The sequence below is a fragment of the Suncus etruscus genome, chromosome 9 (assembly GCF_024139225.1).
Source record: "Suncus etruscus isolate mSunEtr1 chromosome 9, mSunEtr1.pri.cur, whole genome shotgun sequence".
Taxonomy (NCBI): Eukaryota; Metazoa; Chordata; class Mammalia; order Eulipotyphla; family Soricidae; genus Suncus; species Suncus etruscus.
Genome location: NC_064856.1, coordinates 96908310 through 96924326, shown reverse-complemented (window position 1 = coordinate 96924326; position 16017 = coordinate 96908310). Strand labels below are relative to the sequence as shown.

General features: G+C 52.6%; 1 protein-coding gene across 1 annotated transcript; it reads right to left on the bottom strand.

Annotated features, from left to right (window-relative positions):
* Positions 1-4669: 4669 nt before the first annotated feature.
* NR1H3 (nuclear receptor subfamily 1 group H member 3) lies at positions 4670-15163 on the bottom strand. Its single transcript, XM_049779991.1, has 9 exons — positions 15089-15163; positions 14484-14669; positions 13923-14189; positions 12356-12564; positions 12073-12252; positions 11795-11894; positions 5432-5545; positions 4995-5089; positions 4670-4816 (listed from the first exon to the last, which is right to left on the bottom strand). Exons 1-9 carry the CDS (start codon positions 15129-15131, stop codon positions 4670-4672), a joined length of 1341 nt encoding a protein of 446 aa, XP_049635948.1. The 5' UTR covers positions 15132-15163.
* Between the last annotated feature and the right edge of the window lie 854 nt (positions 15164-16017).

Genomic DNA, 16017 nt, shown 5'->3' with positions numbered 1-16017 from the left:
TGTTCTAGGGAGGAACTCTGCAAGTCCAAAGGAAAAGTCCTATTGAGTACTCACTGCATGGCCTAAGGGAATCATCTTTAGGGGCAGGCAGAGGACAGAAGCCCTCTAGTCCAGCGCTGCAGTCCAGAGAACCGGACACCTTTCCCAGCTCCCAGCTCTGCCTGGGTATAAGAGTCAAATGTCAAGAAGGAAGATACTGGCAAGTCCCCTCCTCACTTAGACACAGGACTCATTTTCCAGCCTTGTCCCTAAGGCTCTGTTTCTGACAAATAGACTCGGGCTAATCTAACAAAAACCAAAGCCTCTGTCAGGACTGCTCTAGGGCAGAGCCAAATCAAGCCAGTCAGTCTCTCTAATCAGCACCCACAGAACTCCAAACTCCAAGCCTGCAACCTAATTACTTACTGTTCCTCTGTTTGGCTTTCAGCGCCACTGGAAGCTAGCATATAGACTGTAGAGTTAATTGCACTCAGACAAAAACAGACTGGCTACTCTGCCCCATGTGATAGCAAATGGAGAAGATTTAGGCCCCAATGCTTCCTCGGTGCCATTTCTTTCGACTCTTCAAACAAGACAGGGACCCTAGGGCACCAACCACTGGCTCTGCCCTTGGTGCTGAATCATGATCTGTCCTCCTAAGCATGGGTCAGTGAAACAGTACACCTTCAAGAGGCCTGATCCTTTCATAGCTCACAGAGGTTAGCAATAAGATGCAGAAACAAGAGATTTCTGCAGGGACAGGGAGAGGAACCCCTGACCCATAACCTTGAATCAGGAAACATTGACATGGCATTAATCATCACTGACTTTCTGTTGGGTCTCCATCCACTTCTCTCCAGATGGGGCTTCTTCCCAGCTCTGGGGGTGGGGAGTCTATTTCTGGTGTTTTCAGGATTGGAGCCCCAGGTCTATGAAGACCTTATTAACTATGCACATACAGAATCCCGTGACAATGCATGCACACTCACGCCACTCCTTCCTTTGCTGCTGCAGCATGGTCTCCCGTACACAAATACCTCCCTGCACACTGAAGGCCACAAATGAGTAAAAGCTCTAGCTTTTTCCTCCACTAATAATTTAAAAAGATCTGTTTGTGGCATTTCTGGGCTCCTCAAAATATGGACCCCTCCCAGTGGAAGACCTGTAGGTAATAGGATTCAATTTTGTCTCCATAGCGACTCTGGCTCCCAACACTATTTATAGTCGTGCCACAGTCCCTCCCTTGCCTGGTGACCACACAGTGCTCGCAGCTGCTACTCCAGAACAATTCACTGGCCTTGACTCTGGAGACTGAGTCTGCTGTTAGCACCTGCTAACTCTTAGGTATCTCCCCCCATCATGTCTGTCTCTAGTTGGCACTCTGTCCTACTTCTGGATTTTGACAGAAATATCTCTGTAGCAGAGTATCAAAAAACCAAGTTCCCAAACAAATCATATACTCATTTCTTGGCATCCCAGCCAAGTGCTTTGGTTCACCCTCTTGCTGTGGAGTCAGCAGCTGACTGCAGAAGGCAAGGCTCTATTTGGGACTAAGAGGAAGGAGCTTCCCCTAAAGACAATGACATGGGGAAACAAAACAGAGACCTGAAATGGGAGATGAATGAAAGCATCATTCACTCCATAAAAGAATCATGTGGAAAATGCCCAAGGCTAAGCACCACTGTATCTTCAAACAACATACAGATCCCAGGCTCCAGATACAACCTCCGAATTTCTGTTACTACTGAAAACCAGGAGCCCTTTCCTGAACAGATCTCAAAGCTCACACCAGTAGCATCTTTTACTAACCATCTCAGCCAACAGGCCTCTGGCTAGGTGGGATTCTAGCCCCACTCCATGGCTAGAACTCATGTAATTGGTATGCTGGACAGTGCTCAGGTCTCTCCTGGGATCAAGACTGTAGAAACTGTTTTAGTTACTAGGGTTAAGAAAAGATTTCAGTCACGACTTGGGGCTCAGCAACACCACTGCCTTTGGTTATTCAGGCAGCAAGGCCCAGCCTGGTTTCTCTTACCCTCTCCACAGAGACACTGTATCCTCTAACACACTCTCTGCCTAGCTCTTCCCCCAGGCGAAGACTCCACTGTTTGCTAAGACAGAGATGCTGCACCTCACTACTCCCTGTATCCCAAAGGCTTTGGCTCCAGAATCATCCCCATCTGCTCAAGTCCTACAACCACTCCACCCAGATGCAGAATCAGAAGACACAGGCCTCCCAAAGCCATCTGTCTTTTCCGCCTGAACATGGCCACACTAACCAACCAACCAACCCACCCACCCTTCGGTTTGGTCTCTAGTTGAGGGGCAGGATGTCAGCGTCAAAAACCACAGGAACCCAACCCGACAGCGATGTGACATCTTTGCTGACGCTAGTTCTCCTGCCCTCCTCCCTCTCCGCAGGCAGTGAGTGAGTGAGTGACCTTGCAAGAGAGCCTGGGCCCAGGCTGGTACGGGTGGCATGGCATGGCGTGGCGTGTAGTGGGGAGGAAGATCCAGGCCAGAAGAGGGGCAGGTCCCTGGTATGGCTCAAAAGGAGGGCAGGCAAAAGGAGGGGGTAGGTAACCGCTTTGAGATGCACTGACAAGCCGAGGCAGGGACGATGAAACCAGGGCACGGTGTGTCCCTGATCTGTTCTGCTCTCCTCTCCAGCAGGCCAATGGTGGGGCGCCGAGTATGCCAACCAACAACAAATGCTGTCAAGCCCCGAATGCAGATCGAGGCATTGCACAGCACACGCAGTCGCACCCCCACCCCGCAAGCTCATACACACCTGCTGGACAGCTCCCCACCCCCCTTACCCCTGCACCCCGGAACCGGGGAGCCCGGCAGGAATCCACTCCAGCAGCTGCAATGAACTGACCCCCTCTTCCACCCTGATCCCCCCCATTTCCCCACCAGAGCCCACGCCCCCTCACACTCCTTTCCAGCCCCCCCCCCATCGGCCCTTTCCAAATACTCTTCCAGGCCACCCCGGGGAGCCCCCCGATCTCCCTACCTAGCCAGCCTCGCGGGACGCGCCAGGCAGGCGACGCCCGCCGGCCCCCGGGGTAGCCGCTGCGGAACGGAGCGGAACGTCCGGGGTTCAGTTCCGCGTCGATACCCCCCGGCCCGGGTGACGGCGAGCAGCCGAGGGGGACGGGGGCCGTACCATTCGCCCGGGGTACGGGGGCGCCTGGGCTACCCCGAGCCGCAGGGTAGGGTGGAGCAGGCGCGAGGAGGGAGCCGGCTGGGGCGCCTACGCACACACCTCGGCCGCCAGGGAGCGGGAGGTGCCACTGCGCGCCCGGGGGAGGACGCTCAGGGTCGCCCGGGTTGGCTCGAGCTGACGTGGGTCGGAAGCCACGTCCGGCTCCTCGCTCGCACCACGGAGCCTTTAGGAAGAGGCTTCTACGGAAAAACTGGCTCTGAGACCCTCAGGGAGTCTCTCCGACCCGTGCACTGACAGACTGACACCTGGACTCCCCCCGCCCCTGGCCGCTTGGAAGCGTCCGGCCACCTGGGCTGGCAGCCGGAGCTCCGGCCGTGGAGCGGACCAATACGGGGCCTGGCGGGGGGGAAGGCGAGCCGGAAGGCGGGGTCTCCCGGGACGGGAGGCGGGGCCACCTGAGCTGGAAGGCGGGGCCGTCTGGGTTGGTGGGTGGAGCCACCTGAATCGGAGGGCGTGGCCTCAAAGCCGAAAGGCGGGGTCTCCCAGGCCGGAAGGCGGGAGAGCCACCTGAACCGGAAGGCGGGGTCTTCAGAGCCGGAAGGCGGGGCCTCTTGGTACGGAGGGCGTGGCCTCCAGGGTTGAAAAGTAGAATCTCCAAAACCGGAAGGCGGAGCCACCAGACCCGGAAGTCGGGTGGGGTGGTCACCTGTGTCCGAGGGTGGGGCCGCCTAGGCCGGAAGGAGGAGCCTATGAGCTGGGAGGCTCAGGAAAGGGAGACCGCACAGCCGCGGGGCCCGCTGGGAAATGTAGTCCCGCCCAGCCGAACGCTCCCTCTCAGGCCTGGATGGCCTCGCCTCGCCTCGTCACCGGCCACTGTGGGCCGAGAGTGGGGACTGCTGGGCACCCCCCTTTTGTGACACCAATGGGAAAATGAACGTGGACGTAAGGGAAGGGCTGTGGCGTTTGAAAATCTAACGCACCCTTTGCCTCCACTGAATCTTTAAAAGGGAACCGGCCTTCCAACTTTTATTGGCTATCATGGCGCTCTAGGGGCAGTAAAAGATGTCCCCCACCTCCTTTGCAGGCCAAGGCCTGTAGCTTTCCTTTGAGTCTGGGGACAAATTGTGAAGGACACCCGCTTCCCTCCCCCCTCTTCTGTTATTCATCTTGCTTGATCTTGCTGTACAAACAGGGCCAGACCTGTCAGCAAAGCAGCCCAAGACATTTATGGCCAAGCCGCAGCGTGACAGTGACAGTGACATTCTCCTGGGGCTGCCGGGGGCTGGGGGAGGAAACAGGATGTGGCAAGTGGGGGCAGGATGCAGGGACCCTGAAGAACCCGGTGCAAAGCCTAGGTTCAGTATTTTTGTAGGGTCAATAGTCTTGGTCGATTGGAGCTTTAACTGGACTTCCGGTGCCCAACAGCACCAGACTTTGATGCTGCCAACAATGTCCTCCCTTTTCGGTGGGCATCACCTCCAGGAGGTAGCCAGGGTTTTTGCTCTAAAGCAGGGAGAAGAGTCATTCCTGTACATCCCAGATCTCTGAGAGCAGCGGGGGAAGCTTTTTGTCCTGCAGACGCAGTGCAAACACTTGTTCGGAGTGGACGCTGCTCAGGGTTCGGAGGCTCACCAGCTTCATTAGCATTCGTGGGAACATCAGTGGGTCCTGGGGAAAAGAGAGGGGGTGATCCAGCCTTTGTCTCTCCCCCCAGGGAAGGTGGGGACAGGGCAGAGGACTTGTAGAAGAGAGCCTTGTCGATGCATCTTGTGGATGTCTGGAAGACAGGTGTGGACAGGAAGGAGCTTGTGAAGAGGAGGCAAGGGATGGTGTTGGGGAGACTCACATGGGGGTGGTGGATGGAGACGTAGGCATGCAGGGCCTCCACGTATGTGTGTTGTAGTCTCTCTACCTGGAGCTGGTTCTGCACGTTGGGTCGGTCTGTGGGTTACCAACAGAGTTGAGCACCCAACAGAGCTCCGAGGTTACTCCTGGCTCTGCATTCAGAAATCACTCCTGGCAGGCTCGGGGGATCATATCAGATGCTGGGAATCGAACCCAGATCTGTCCTGGGTAGGCCACCCCGTGCAAGGCAAACACCCTACTGCAGTGCTATCTCTCTGACCCTAGCCAGGGTCTTAGTTCCATCCCCAAGATCACCACCCACCTCTTTGGGTCTCAGCCAGCAAGGACCCCACCATGTTCCTGGCCAACCCCAAGGACCTGCAGCCCACTTTGGTGCAAATCTCTTGTTCCAATTCCCACAGGCCCCCTCCTTCGCACCTGCAGAGAAGATGCTGATGGCAATGAGCAAAGCAAACTCAGCATCATTGAGCTGCAGTTCATTCATGGCTCTGGAAAACTCGAAGATGGGGTTGATGAACTCCACCTGCAGCCCTGGGGAGGCAGAAGGGAGGTTGGGGCATGTGGACTGAGCAGGCAGGAATTGTCTTCTCCAGTCCCTAAACTTAGGGGGAATTTTGAGGCATTCTAAACATATCTGCAGCTCTTCTGTTAACCCTGAGCAAGTTTATTTATTTTTCTCTGTTTTTTTGTTTGTTGCATTGGGGCCACACCCAGCCATGGTCAGAGGCTACTCCTAGCTTGGTGCTTAGCGGACCATGTAGTCCCAGAGATCAAAATCAGGTTTCCCAAATGTAAAACGTGCACTCTAGCCCTATGAGTTATCTCCTAGATCCCCCCTTGGACGTATTTCTTAATCTTCTCATCCATCCGTGAGATAGCTCATAGGTAAACATGTAAGTCTATTGCGAGGCAGGGCATTTGGTTCAGTAATAGAGCAAAAGCACAGCAGGTGTAGGACTAATGAGTTCAATCCTAAGTCCCACCAAAGGAGCTGGACATACAGTACAGGAGTTAAATAACTTACTATGCATGTATCTGACCCCTGTGTAATCCCTGCACTGCATATAGTTCCCTGGATACTGCCAGGAGTGGCAAATCACCCCTGAAGGCAAAATAAACAAAAAACCTTTGATGTTTAAATGATAGAGCATGTAGTATTATTAACAGTATAGATTCATAGATATGTATAACACTCATAGATCAACAATTCTGTTGGCCTTTTAAATAGGAGTGGCATCCAGTGATGCTTAAGTAGCCTTGGAGTATCCAACTCAGGGTCTCACATATGCTAGCTATAAGTTCTACCATTTGAGCTCTCTCCCTGACCCCTAATTCTGTTTTTCTTGTGAGAGTTCTTGGACACTGGTTATCACTAGAAATAGAGGCAATCTGGTTTTGTTTATAAAAAAAAAATATGCCTTTCCTGGCAAGTCCTCTTATGGATTTGAATACTGGAGAGAGAACGCAAGTTTCACATCCCGACGTGGTTGAGGGGGTGGACTTTGGTGCCAGACAGCCTGAATATGAATCTTAGCTCTACCTTTCACTGTTGACTTGGGCTAAATTATCTGAACTAAATTATTTTAGCTCTCTAAACTTGGTTTCTCCATCTCAAAAATGGAGATCTTTAATAGGATCTACCAGGAGAAGGGAAAAATAATAGGACTTACCTCAGAAAGAGTCCCTAGAATAACAGGATAGCACAGATAGTACCTGCTTTAGAAGCATTTTTGAAATGCACAAATTAAAATAAAGCAAGAATATGTCTTCTTAGGGAGCAGCTGCTGGCCTAGGGTAGGGCTACCAAAAGCACACTTCTAAAGAATGCTGGCCAAGCCTCCCCAGCCCACACTGTCCCCTAGGCTTTCTCGATTTCTTTTTAGCAACCATCTGCTATCTTTTCCATTCGAGGTTTCTTCATTAGTCACTTCCTGTACTTTCACCCTGATGTTTATCAAGCATTTAATGACCCAGTGAATGCATGGGGCCCTGCTTTAAGATCATTTCTTGGTGTTCCTCTTCATACAGAGGATGAGCTGGTTTCAGAGTTGGGGTCCAGCCCCTGCTCGGGAGGTTAGCTTCTGCTCCCTGAATGATGACACCTCCCCACCCACCTCGAAGTCAGCAGTCAACCACCCAGGAGCAGTGGGTGGCAGGCCCTGGCACAGAGAAAGGGCTCCCAACAGAAGAGAGCCCTGTCCTCCTCCCCAAAACCTCACTGGCACCATGAGAAATTAGAGGCAGACATGATGATGTTGAAGTACTTCTAGAAATACAATAAATCAATAAAGAAGGGCAGACTAAGGACAGGAGAGATAGCACAGCACTAGGGCATTTGCCTGGCAAGCGACCAACCCAGGACCAATGGTGGTTCAAATCCCGTCATCCCATATGGTTTCTCGTGCTTGCCAGGAGTGATTTCTGAGCAGAGAGCCAAGAATAACCCCTGAGCACCACAAGGTGTGCCCCCCCTCAAAAAAAAAAAACAAAGAAAAAAATAATTAAAAATAGAAGGGCAGACTAGAACTCTGTAAAGACTCAGGGCAAACTAGGATGCAGGGAACAGAGAGATGGTATAAGGAGAAAGCCACAGTGAAAATAGACGGGGTCATGCTGCCAGGGAAGGTGTTCTGGTGGATAGAGCAGGCAGAGATAGCTCTTTATTTTTATATATTTGGGTCGGGGAGCTTCCCAAGCAGTGCTAAGGGGTCCCCAGAGGTCCCCTAACATGACACTGTATGGGACTGAAAGTTTGAGGATCAGCCCCTCAATGCAGCACTATTCAGGCTAATGGAGCTGGGAGGTACCAGAAGTTATTTCTTTTTTTGTTTTGTTTTGTTTTGTTTTGGGGTCACACCCAGCGGTCTCAGGGGTTACTCCTGGCTGTCTGCTCAGAAATAGCTCCTGGCAGGCACGGGGAACCATGTGGGACACCGGGATTTGAACCAACCACCTTTGGTCCTGGATCGCTGCTTGCAAGGCAAACGCCACTGTGCTATCTCTCCGGGCCCACCAGAAGTTATTTCTGAGTGTAGAGCCAGTACTAGGGCCACTCTTGGAAGTGCTAGGACACTTATAGTTTTTGTTGTTGTTGTTGTTTTGGTTTTTGGGTCACACCCAGCAGCGCTCAGGGGTTACTCCTGGCTCTACGCTCAGAAATCACTCCTGGCAGACTCGGGGACCATATGGGATGCCAGGATTCAAACCACTGTCCTTCTGCATGCAAGGCAAACACCCTACCTCTATGTTATCTCTCCGGCCCCAGGACACCTATAGTTTTGAGACTGAACTTGAAGCCTCCACATGTAAATTATATGCTCCCCCACTTTGAGCTGTAGCCCTGGTTCCCAGAACTGGGCTTTTTGTTTTGTTTTTGGGCTATACCTGGTGATGCTCAGATATTACTCCTGGCTATGAGCTCAGAAATCGCTTCTGGCTTGGGAGAACCATATGAGATAATGAGAGACTGAATCATGGTCTGTCCTAGGTTAGTGCGGGCAGGGCAGACGCCCTACCGCTTTGCGCCACTGCTTCGCCCTGGAAATGGGCTTTTTGTTTTTTTGGTTATTTTGGTTATTTTTGGGTGGGCCACACCTGGTGACACTCAGGGGTTACTCCTGGCTATGAGTTCAGAAATCTCTCCTGGCTTGGGGGACCATATGGGATGCGGGGGGATCGAACCTCGGTCCGCCCTAGGCTAGCATGGGCAAGGCAGATGCCTTACAGTTTTTCACCACCACTCCGGCCCCTGGAACTGGGCTTCTAAAGCTGAAAAAAGGGGTCTAGAGTGATAGTACAACAGTTAGGACACTTGCTTACATGTGGCCAGTCCAGGTTTGATCCTCACCATCCCATATGGTTCCCTGAGCCCACCAGGAATAAATCCTCTCACAGTCAGGAGTAGCCCCTGAGCACAGCCAGGTGTGGCCCATGAACAAAAAAAGAAAAAAGGAAGATAGAAAAAAAAGTCATGAAAAAAATAAGTCATCAAATTGACCTTTATAGGAGCTTCTACTTTTAGGCAGAAAGCAAGAGAGGCCAGCTCAATCCTGTCAGGTCCTTTAATTTAAAAAATTATTTCGGGACCAGAGAGATAGCATGGAGGTAGGGCATTTGCCTTACATCCAGAAAGACAGTAGTTCAAATCCCGGCATCCCATATGGTCCCCTGTGCCTGCCAGCGGCGATTTCTGAGCCCAGAGCCAGGAGTAACCCCTGAGCGCACTGCCGGGTGTGACCCAAAAAAACAAAACAAAACAAAACAAAACAAAAAACTTATTTATTGGAGGGTGAAAATTATTTCTTGGAATATTTCATTCTGGAGAACTCACATGCCAGCTTTTGAGTGCATAAATTTTTTTTTATTTTATAAATCCTTCTCTCAAGGGGTAAGGTGTCTGCTTTGCCCTAGCTAGCCTAGGCAGGACCATGGTTTGATCCCCCGGCGTCCTATATGGTCCCCCAAGCCAGGAGCGATTTCTGAACTCATAGCCTGAGCATCACCAGGTGTGGCCCAATAACAAAAACAAAACAAAACAAAACAAAAAAAACCTGTAAGATTAAGGGGCTGGAGGGGTGATGCAAGCAGTAGGGCATTTGCTTTGCACATGCTAATCTAGGACAAACCGAGGCTTGATACGCCGGCATCCCATATGGTCCCCCAGGCCAGGAGCGATTTCTGAATGCATAGTTAGGTGCGTCACCGGTGTGGCCCCAAAAATAAATAAATGAATAAATAAATAAGAAAGAAAACCGTAAGATTAAAAATAAAAGGGTCTGGGGCCAGAGCAGTCGCACAAGTGGTAAAGCATCTGCCTTGCCCACGCTAGCCTAGGAAGTACCACGGTTCGATCCCCTGGTGTCCCATATGGTCCCTAGGCCAGGAGCAATTTCTGAGTACATAGCCAAGAGTAACCCCTGAGTGTCACCGGGTGTGACCCAAAAAAAACAAAAATAAATAAATAAATGATAAATAAATAAAAGGGCCTGAGAGCTAGCTCAAAAGGCTAGTGCATATGATTTGCATGTGGGAGGGCTAGGTTCCATTTTGGCACCAGAATAATCCCGAATATGTACAGGAGAAAAAAAGCCCAAACCTTGGGGCCGGCGAGGTGGTGCTAGAGGTAAGGTGTCTGCCTTGCAAGTGCTAGCCAAGGAAGGACCACGGTTCGATCCCCGGGCTTCCCATATAGTCCCCCCAAGCCAGGGGCAATTTCTGAGCCCTTAGCCAGGAGTAACCCCTGAGCATCAAACGGGTGTGACCCGAAAAACAAAACAAAAAAGCCCAAGCCTTGAGCCATGAGTAACACATGAGCAACACTGGGTATGGCCCAGAAGCCAAATATAAAAAGTTAAATTAAAAATGCTTTCCTGGGGGCCGGGCGGTGGCGCTAAAGGTAAGGTGCCTGCCTTGCCTGCGCTAGCCTTGGACGGACCGCGGTTCGATCCCCCGGTGTCCCATATGGTCCCCCAAGCCAGGAGCAACTTCTGAGCACATAGCCAGGAGTAACCCCTGAGCGTTACCGGGTGTGGCCCAAAAACCAAAAACCAAAAAAAAAAAAAAAAAAAAAAATGCTTTCCTGGGGGGCTGGAGAGATAGCATGGAGTAGGTTGTTTGCCTTGTATGCAGAAGTGGTTTGAATCCCGGCATCCGATATGGTCCCCTGAGCCTGCCAGGAGTATTTCTGAGAGTAGAGTCAGGAGTAACCACTGAGCACTGCCAGGTGTGACCCCCCCAAAAAAAATGCTTTTCTGGGGCCAGAGTGATAGTACAGTGGTTAGGGTATTTGCCTTACACTCAGCCGACCTGGGTTTGATCCCTGGCATCTTTTTTTTTTTTTTTTTGGTTTTTCGGGGCACACCCTCAAGGACGAAGCCAAAGCATCTGCTCTATCTCACAGGCCTGCTCCTGAAGGCGACAAACTTCTTGATTTCCCATGGAGCCTCTGTTCCCGTCTTTCCAGCCCTCTTAGTATGCTGTCATCTCCCAACCCCACTCCCATGTCACAAACCTGAACAGTAACTGCCTATAAAGAAACCAGCACCACTGAGCCTGCCAGCAAGCATTGTCCGACAGGCCAACAGGATATGTTTGCCATGTTCCAGTTCTGGGTCAGGGCTCATCAGAAAACACAATTGAACAAGTTTAGGAGAAGGGCCAGGGAAATAACTCCAAAGGTTAGAACATAAACTTTGTATGTGGGGGGCGGCTAGGCTCCCTGCCTGGCACTTCATGGTCCTCTGAGCACCACCTGGAGTGACCTCTGACCACTGAGATGGGTAGCCTTTGAGCATCACTGGGGTATGGCACAAAATCGAATGGGAATGGGGGAACCAGTTCTTGTGATCCTTAAAAAAGCACATATTTAATGTGGTAGTATATAAAAGCTTGACACAAGCTTTATTTCCTAGCTATAAAATCTTTTCCCTCAGGGATAGGGATGAATGAATCTCAGCAATAGATTGCTTGCCTTGGATTTCATCCCTGGCACCACAAGAAATTAAATAAATAAAATTAAATCATAATTCCTTCTCCAGCCAAAGAACTGTCTATAACACAGAACCTGTGCCCTCTTGTTTGTCCTTGAAGGTAACCCTTCAAGGGAACTCCCTCAGGTTCCTTGGAATGTGGTTTGCAAACCACTAGTCTAATGCACCAGAGGAGACGGACTGAAGGGGAACCCCTTCTTTCCTGTCATGTTAACCTTGCCCCTGCAGCTCTGAAACCACCATGGCCCCATGAAGAGTGTCAACCTTGTTCCTTTACCACGCCAGTTCTCACCTGCTTTGGCAAAATCTTCCCGGTTATAGCTGAAATCCTTGAGGAATGTGATGCTCTCACTGCCAGGGTTGTAGCGCCGAGATGTCTCCAGGAGCATCACCTGCACACCACCAGCAGCAGCACTCAGTCAGAGCCGCGGGGAGTGGTTCGTGCAGAGAAGGTCAAGCCCCTCATCCCTACTTCCCAGTGCCTTGGGCTCCCCAGCTAGTAGACTGGGCCCACCACCTCCCTCCACAATCCACCTGGGGTCTCCCTTCCCCGGAGGCCTCTGCTACCACCTCGATCGCTGAAGTCTTCAGCAGAGCAATCTGGTCCTCCCGACTCAGCTGCAGGAAGCCAGGCAACTGTTTGGCAAAATCCACAATCTCCTGCACCGAGACGATGGCCAGCTCGGTGAAGTGGGCAAAGCGCTGCTGCCGGGCCTCCCGGCTTTGGGGGTCGGGTGCCATGGGCCAAGGCTACCATGAAGGGCAGGGGGTGGAGGGAAACAAGATGAATCTGAGTCAGACACAGAGCAGGCTCTCTGGGCACAGCCTCAGGTCCCTGGGGCCCCGCAGCTACCGTGACACGAAGCTGATCAGAGAATGAGCGGCGGTTGCACAGCTGTTGGGCAGCCACCAGCTTCTCAATCATGCCCAGCTGCTCCGGGGTGAGCTGGTGCAACACTTGGGATGGGGAGGAGGAATGGAGGGGTGCGGATGTGGCCTGAGCCTGCTCCTCTTCTTGACGCTTCATTTTTTTCCGGCGGATCTGTTCCTCCGACAAGACACCTGCCATGAGGCCAGAAATGAGGCGGGGAGGCTGGAGCTCCAGCAGAGCAGAGCATGCGAGGTCAAGGAAGATAGAGAAGTAGCCTGATTGATTTATAAATGTTCTTTTGTTGTTGGTTCTTTTCAGGCCATACCTGATGGTGCTTAGGGATTACTCTTGGCTCTACACTTAGGAATCACTCCTGTCTAAATTGGGGACCATATAATCAAAGCTAGGTTGACTGTGTGCATAGCACATACTGTCCACTATATCATCACTCTGGCCACATGGATTTTCTTGATTTGGGGCCACATTTAGAGGTGCTTAGGAATGAGGTGGTGGCAGGTTAAATCCGGGGTTCCTACATGCAAAATATATGCTTGAGCTCTTTAAGCCATTTCCTCATCTTTTTTCCCCAAGCAGAGATATTTTGTTGATTTTTTTTCTTTTGAGTGGGGCATATCTAACTGTTCTCAGGAATTACTCTGCTCTGTAATCGGGGATAATTTCTTCTTCTTCTTTTTTTTTTTTTTTTTTTTTTTTTTTTTGGCTTTTGGGTCACACCGGCAGCGCTCAGGGGTTACTCCTGGCTCCATGCTCAGAAATTGCCCCTGGCAGGCACAGGGATGCCGGGATTTGAACCGCCATCCTTCTGCATGAAAGGCAAACGCCTTACCTCCATGCTATATCTCCGGCCCCGGGGATAATTTCTTGACGGTGTTCATGGCTACTACTCATGATGCCTGGGGGGTCACTCAGAGATACTCAGGGGTCCATGCAGTACTGGACTAATCTCAGGGCTCCTGCCCGCAAAGTGTCAACTCAAGCTCTTAATATTATCTACCTGACAACACATCCATCTCAGACAGAGATGATTGGGGGCAGAGGGGAGTCACACCTGGTGGCACTCGGGTTACTCCTGGCTCTGCACTCAGAAATCACTCCTGGCAGGCATGGAGAACCATTCGGAATGCTAGGATTTGAACCACTGTTCGTCCTGAATCTGCTGCATGAAAGGCAAATGCCTATCACTATGCTAGCCCTCAGACAGAGATTTTTTTGCTTTGTTTTGGTTTTGGTTTTTGGGACACACCCAGTGACACTCAGGGATGACTCCTGGCTATGTGCTCAGAAATCGCTCCTGGCTTGGGGGATCATATGGGATGCCCGGGGATTGAACAGCGGTCCATCCTAGGCTAGCGCACACTAGTGCCTAACGGCTTGTGCCACCACTCCGGCCCCTCAGAGATTTTTAACCCATATGCAGTGTCTGGACAGGAAGACCGGCGGTTTGGCTAGCTGTGTCCCCTGACATACGAATTCCTCCTCGACCTCTATCCCAGCAGCCTTCCCCCAGACTCTGTTGCCCGACACTCACATTCTTTCCGCATGCCAGCCTGGCGGCACTTGCGTAGGCGACACTCCTGGCACTTGCGCCGCATGTAGGTGTCCATGGGACAGTGGCCCCCACTGTGGCACAGGTAGCGAGCCCCCTTGATGACGCTGCGGCGGAAGAAGCCCTTGCAGCCCTCGCAGCTCAGCACGTTGTAGTGAAAGCCGGAGGCCTTGTCCCCACACACGCTGCACAGCTCGTTGCCCAGCATTTTGGGGGCTGGCCCCTTTTTCCGCTTCTGGGGTCGAAACTCTAGATAAAGAAAAGAACCAAATTCTAAGGAACAGGCCTAGTGTCTGGTAAGCCCATGTCCTGGACCCTCCCAGTGACTTCCACTGCTTTGACACACAGGCTGGCCCGTGTGGTGGCCCTCATGGCTAAGGACCACCGTGTCCCAAGGACAGTCTGTCCTCGGGGTTCCTCAGCCCAGTGAGAAGACCTGCTGTCTCCAAACTACAAAAGGGAGAAAGGCTTCATAGCCTCTGGCTCCCTCCCCCAACTTCTCAGATGAAAGCACCCCATACCTTACATCCAGAAGCTACTCACCTGTGGAATCTGGAGGGGTTTCCATCCTGGGGAATGGGGCTGTGGGCCTCAGGGCCTCCAGGCCTACCAGCACGGGGGCCCCCATGGAGGGGTATGCGTTGGCCTCCCTGGGCACACAGCTGCTGCCTCCTCTCACCGGCACACAGTAATCCGGGGTTTCCGATTCCCACAGCGCTGCAGTCGAGTCTGGACCCCCAAAGAAAGGCTTCAGGGTGTCTCAGGGCTCCTCCCGGAAAATTGCAAACTCCTCTCTACCCGCAGAGGGCAGCAGAACCCCAGCTCAGGTCTCAGGCCCTCGGGGGCTGTAGTGGCTCTGGGCTACTTAGTCCTGAGAACCTGGACACCTTGGAAGAAGATGCTGATCTTTGTCCCCCAAGGGTTTGGGGCACAGATCAAGTGACTGTTTCAGAGCCCAGACGGGACTTTCTCCAAGCTGCTGTCTGCCCGTTCTCCCAGCAGCAAGGCAGGAACCAAGGCCCAGGTGGACTGGGTGAAAAACGGAGGTCTGGCCTGAAACCTTGCAAGGGCAGGTAGGGAAGGGGCTGGCTTCGGAGGGAGGAGATGAGCTGGGGCCTAGGCTCAGGGTATGGTGAGGGGGAGCTTACCAGGAGAAAAGGCGGGCACGGGGGCCTGCAGCCACAAGGACATCGCTCCCTCAAACTCTGGACATTCCCCAGGGACTGTCCTGTAGAAACAACCCAGGTCACCCACTCTCAGAACAGGTCTCCTTCCTTCTCCTAACCCTGCCTTCCTCAGCACCCTGATACCCACTAATGTTCACTTGCCAACTGGGCAGTTTCTGTGATGACTGCGTGCCTCCCTCACCGTCACCCTATGGACTGGGGAAACTGAGGCTTAGAGAGTCTTGCCTCCAGCCACACACTTAAGCCATGTCAAGCCAGGCCCCCGACGACTGGTATCAGTGACTTCAGAGTCTCTGCTGAGCTCCCCCTCCCTTCCTATAACCCCTCTCTCTCACGCACATCTGCCCCCCTAGCAGCAGCCCTTCTCTATTTTGGTCCATGTAGACAGGCACAGCTGGTAAGACTGGACACCCCACCCAGAGAGACACTCACGCTGCTTCGTCCCAAGTCCGGCAAAAACCTCCCAAATTGGGTAGGTCCAGGGCACACACCTCCTCCCCAGATCCCAGAGTAGTCTCTCAATCACTGCCTCCCCCATCATTGTCCCTCCCTTCTCCCCAGGGGACCCCTGTCCCCAACAGTGCTGAGGATGGACCCACCCTGGCTGGGCCTGTCAGCAGCCACTGGAGCCCCCTGGCTGGGAGAGAAGAAGGGTGCAGAGCAGGGCCAGCGAGCTGGAGCAGAGCTGAGAGGGGCCCTGGGGAAGGAAGGTGGGGAAGGGATGAGGGGAGGGACTGTCTGTGAAGGGGTCGGGCCACCTCCCCTTCCTGCCTTAGCAGATGGATGGAGCCCTGGCCTCCCGGCCCCCGCCCCCGGAAAGTTTCCCTAGCATGCTGGCTCCTCCCAACTGGTCCCCCTCAGTCTGGCGCCAGCCGGGTTTGGGGGGCCTC

Coding starts and splice junctions, on each gene's coding strand:
- NR1H3 (XM_049779991.1), bottom strand. CDS start 15,131: ATGTCCTTGTGGCTGCAGGCCCCCGTGCCCGCCTTTTCTCCTG. Junction 14,670..15,088: donor CGTGCCCGCCTTTTCTCCTG/GTAAGCTCCCCC, acceptor TTGGGGGTCCAG/ACTCGACTGCAGCGCTGTGG. Junction 11,895..12,072: donor TGAAGACTTCAGCGATCGAG/GTGGTAGCAGAG, acceptor GGTGGTGTGCAG/GTGATGCTCCTGGAGACATC.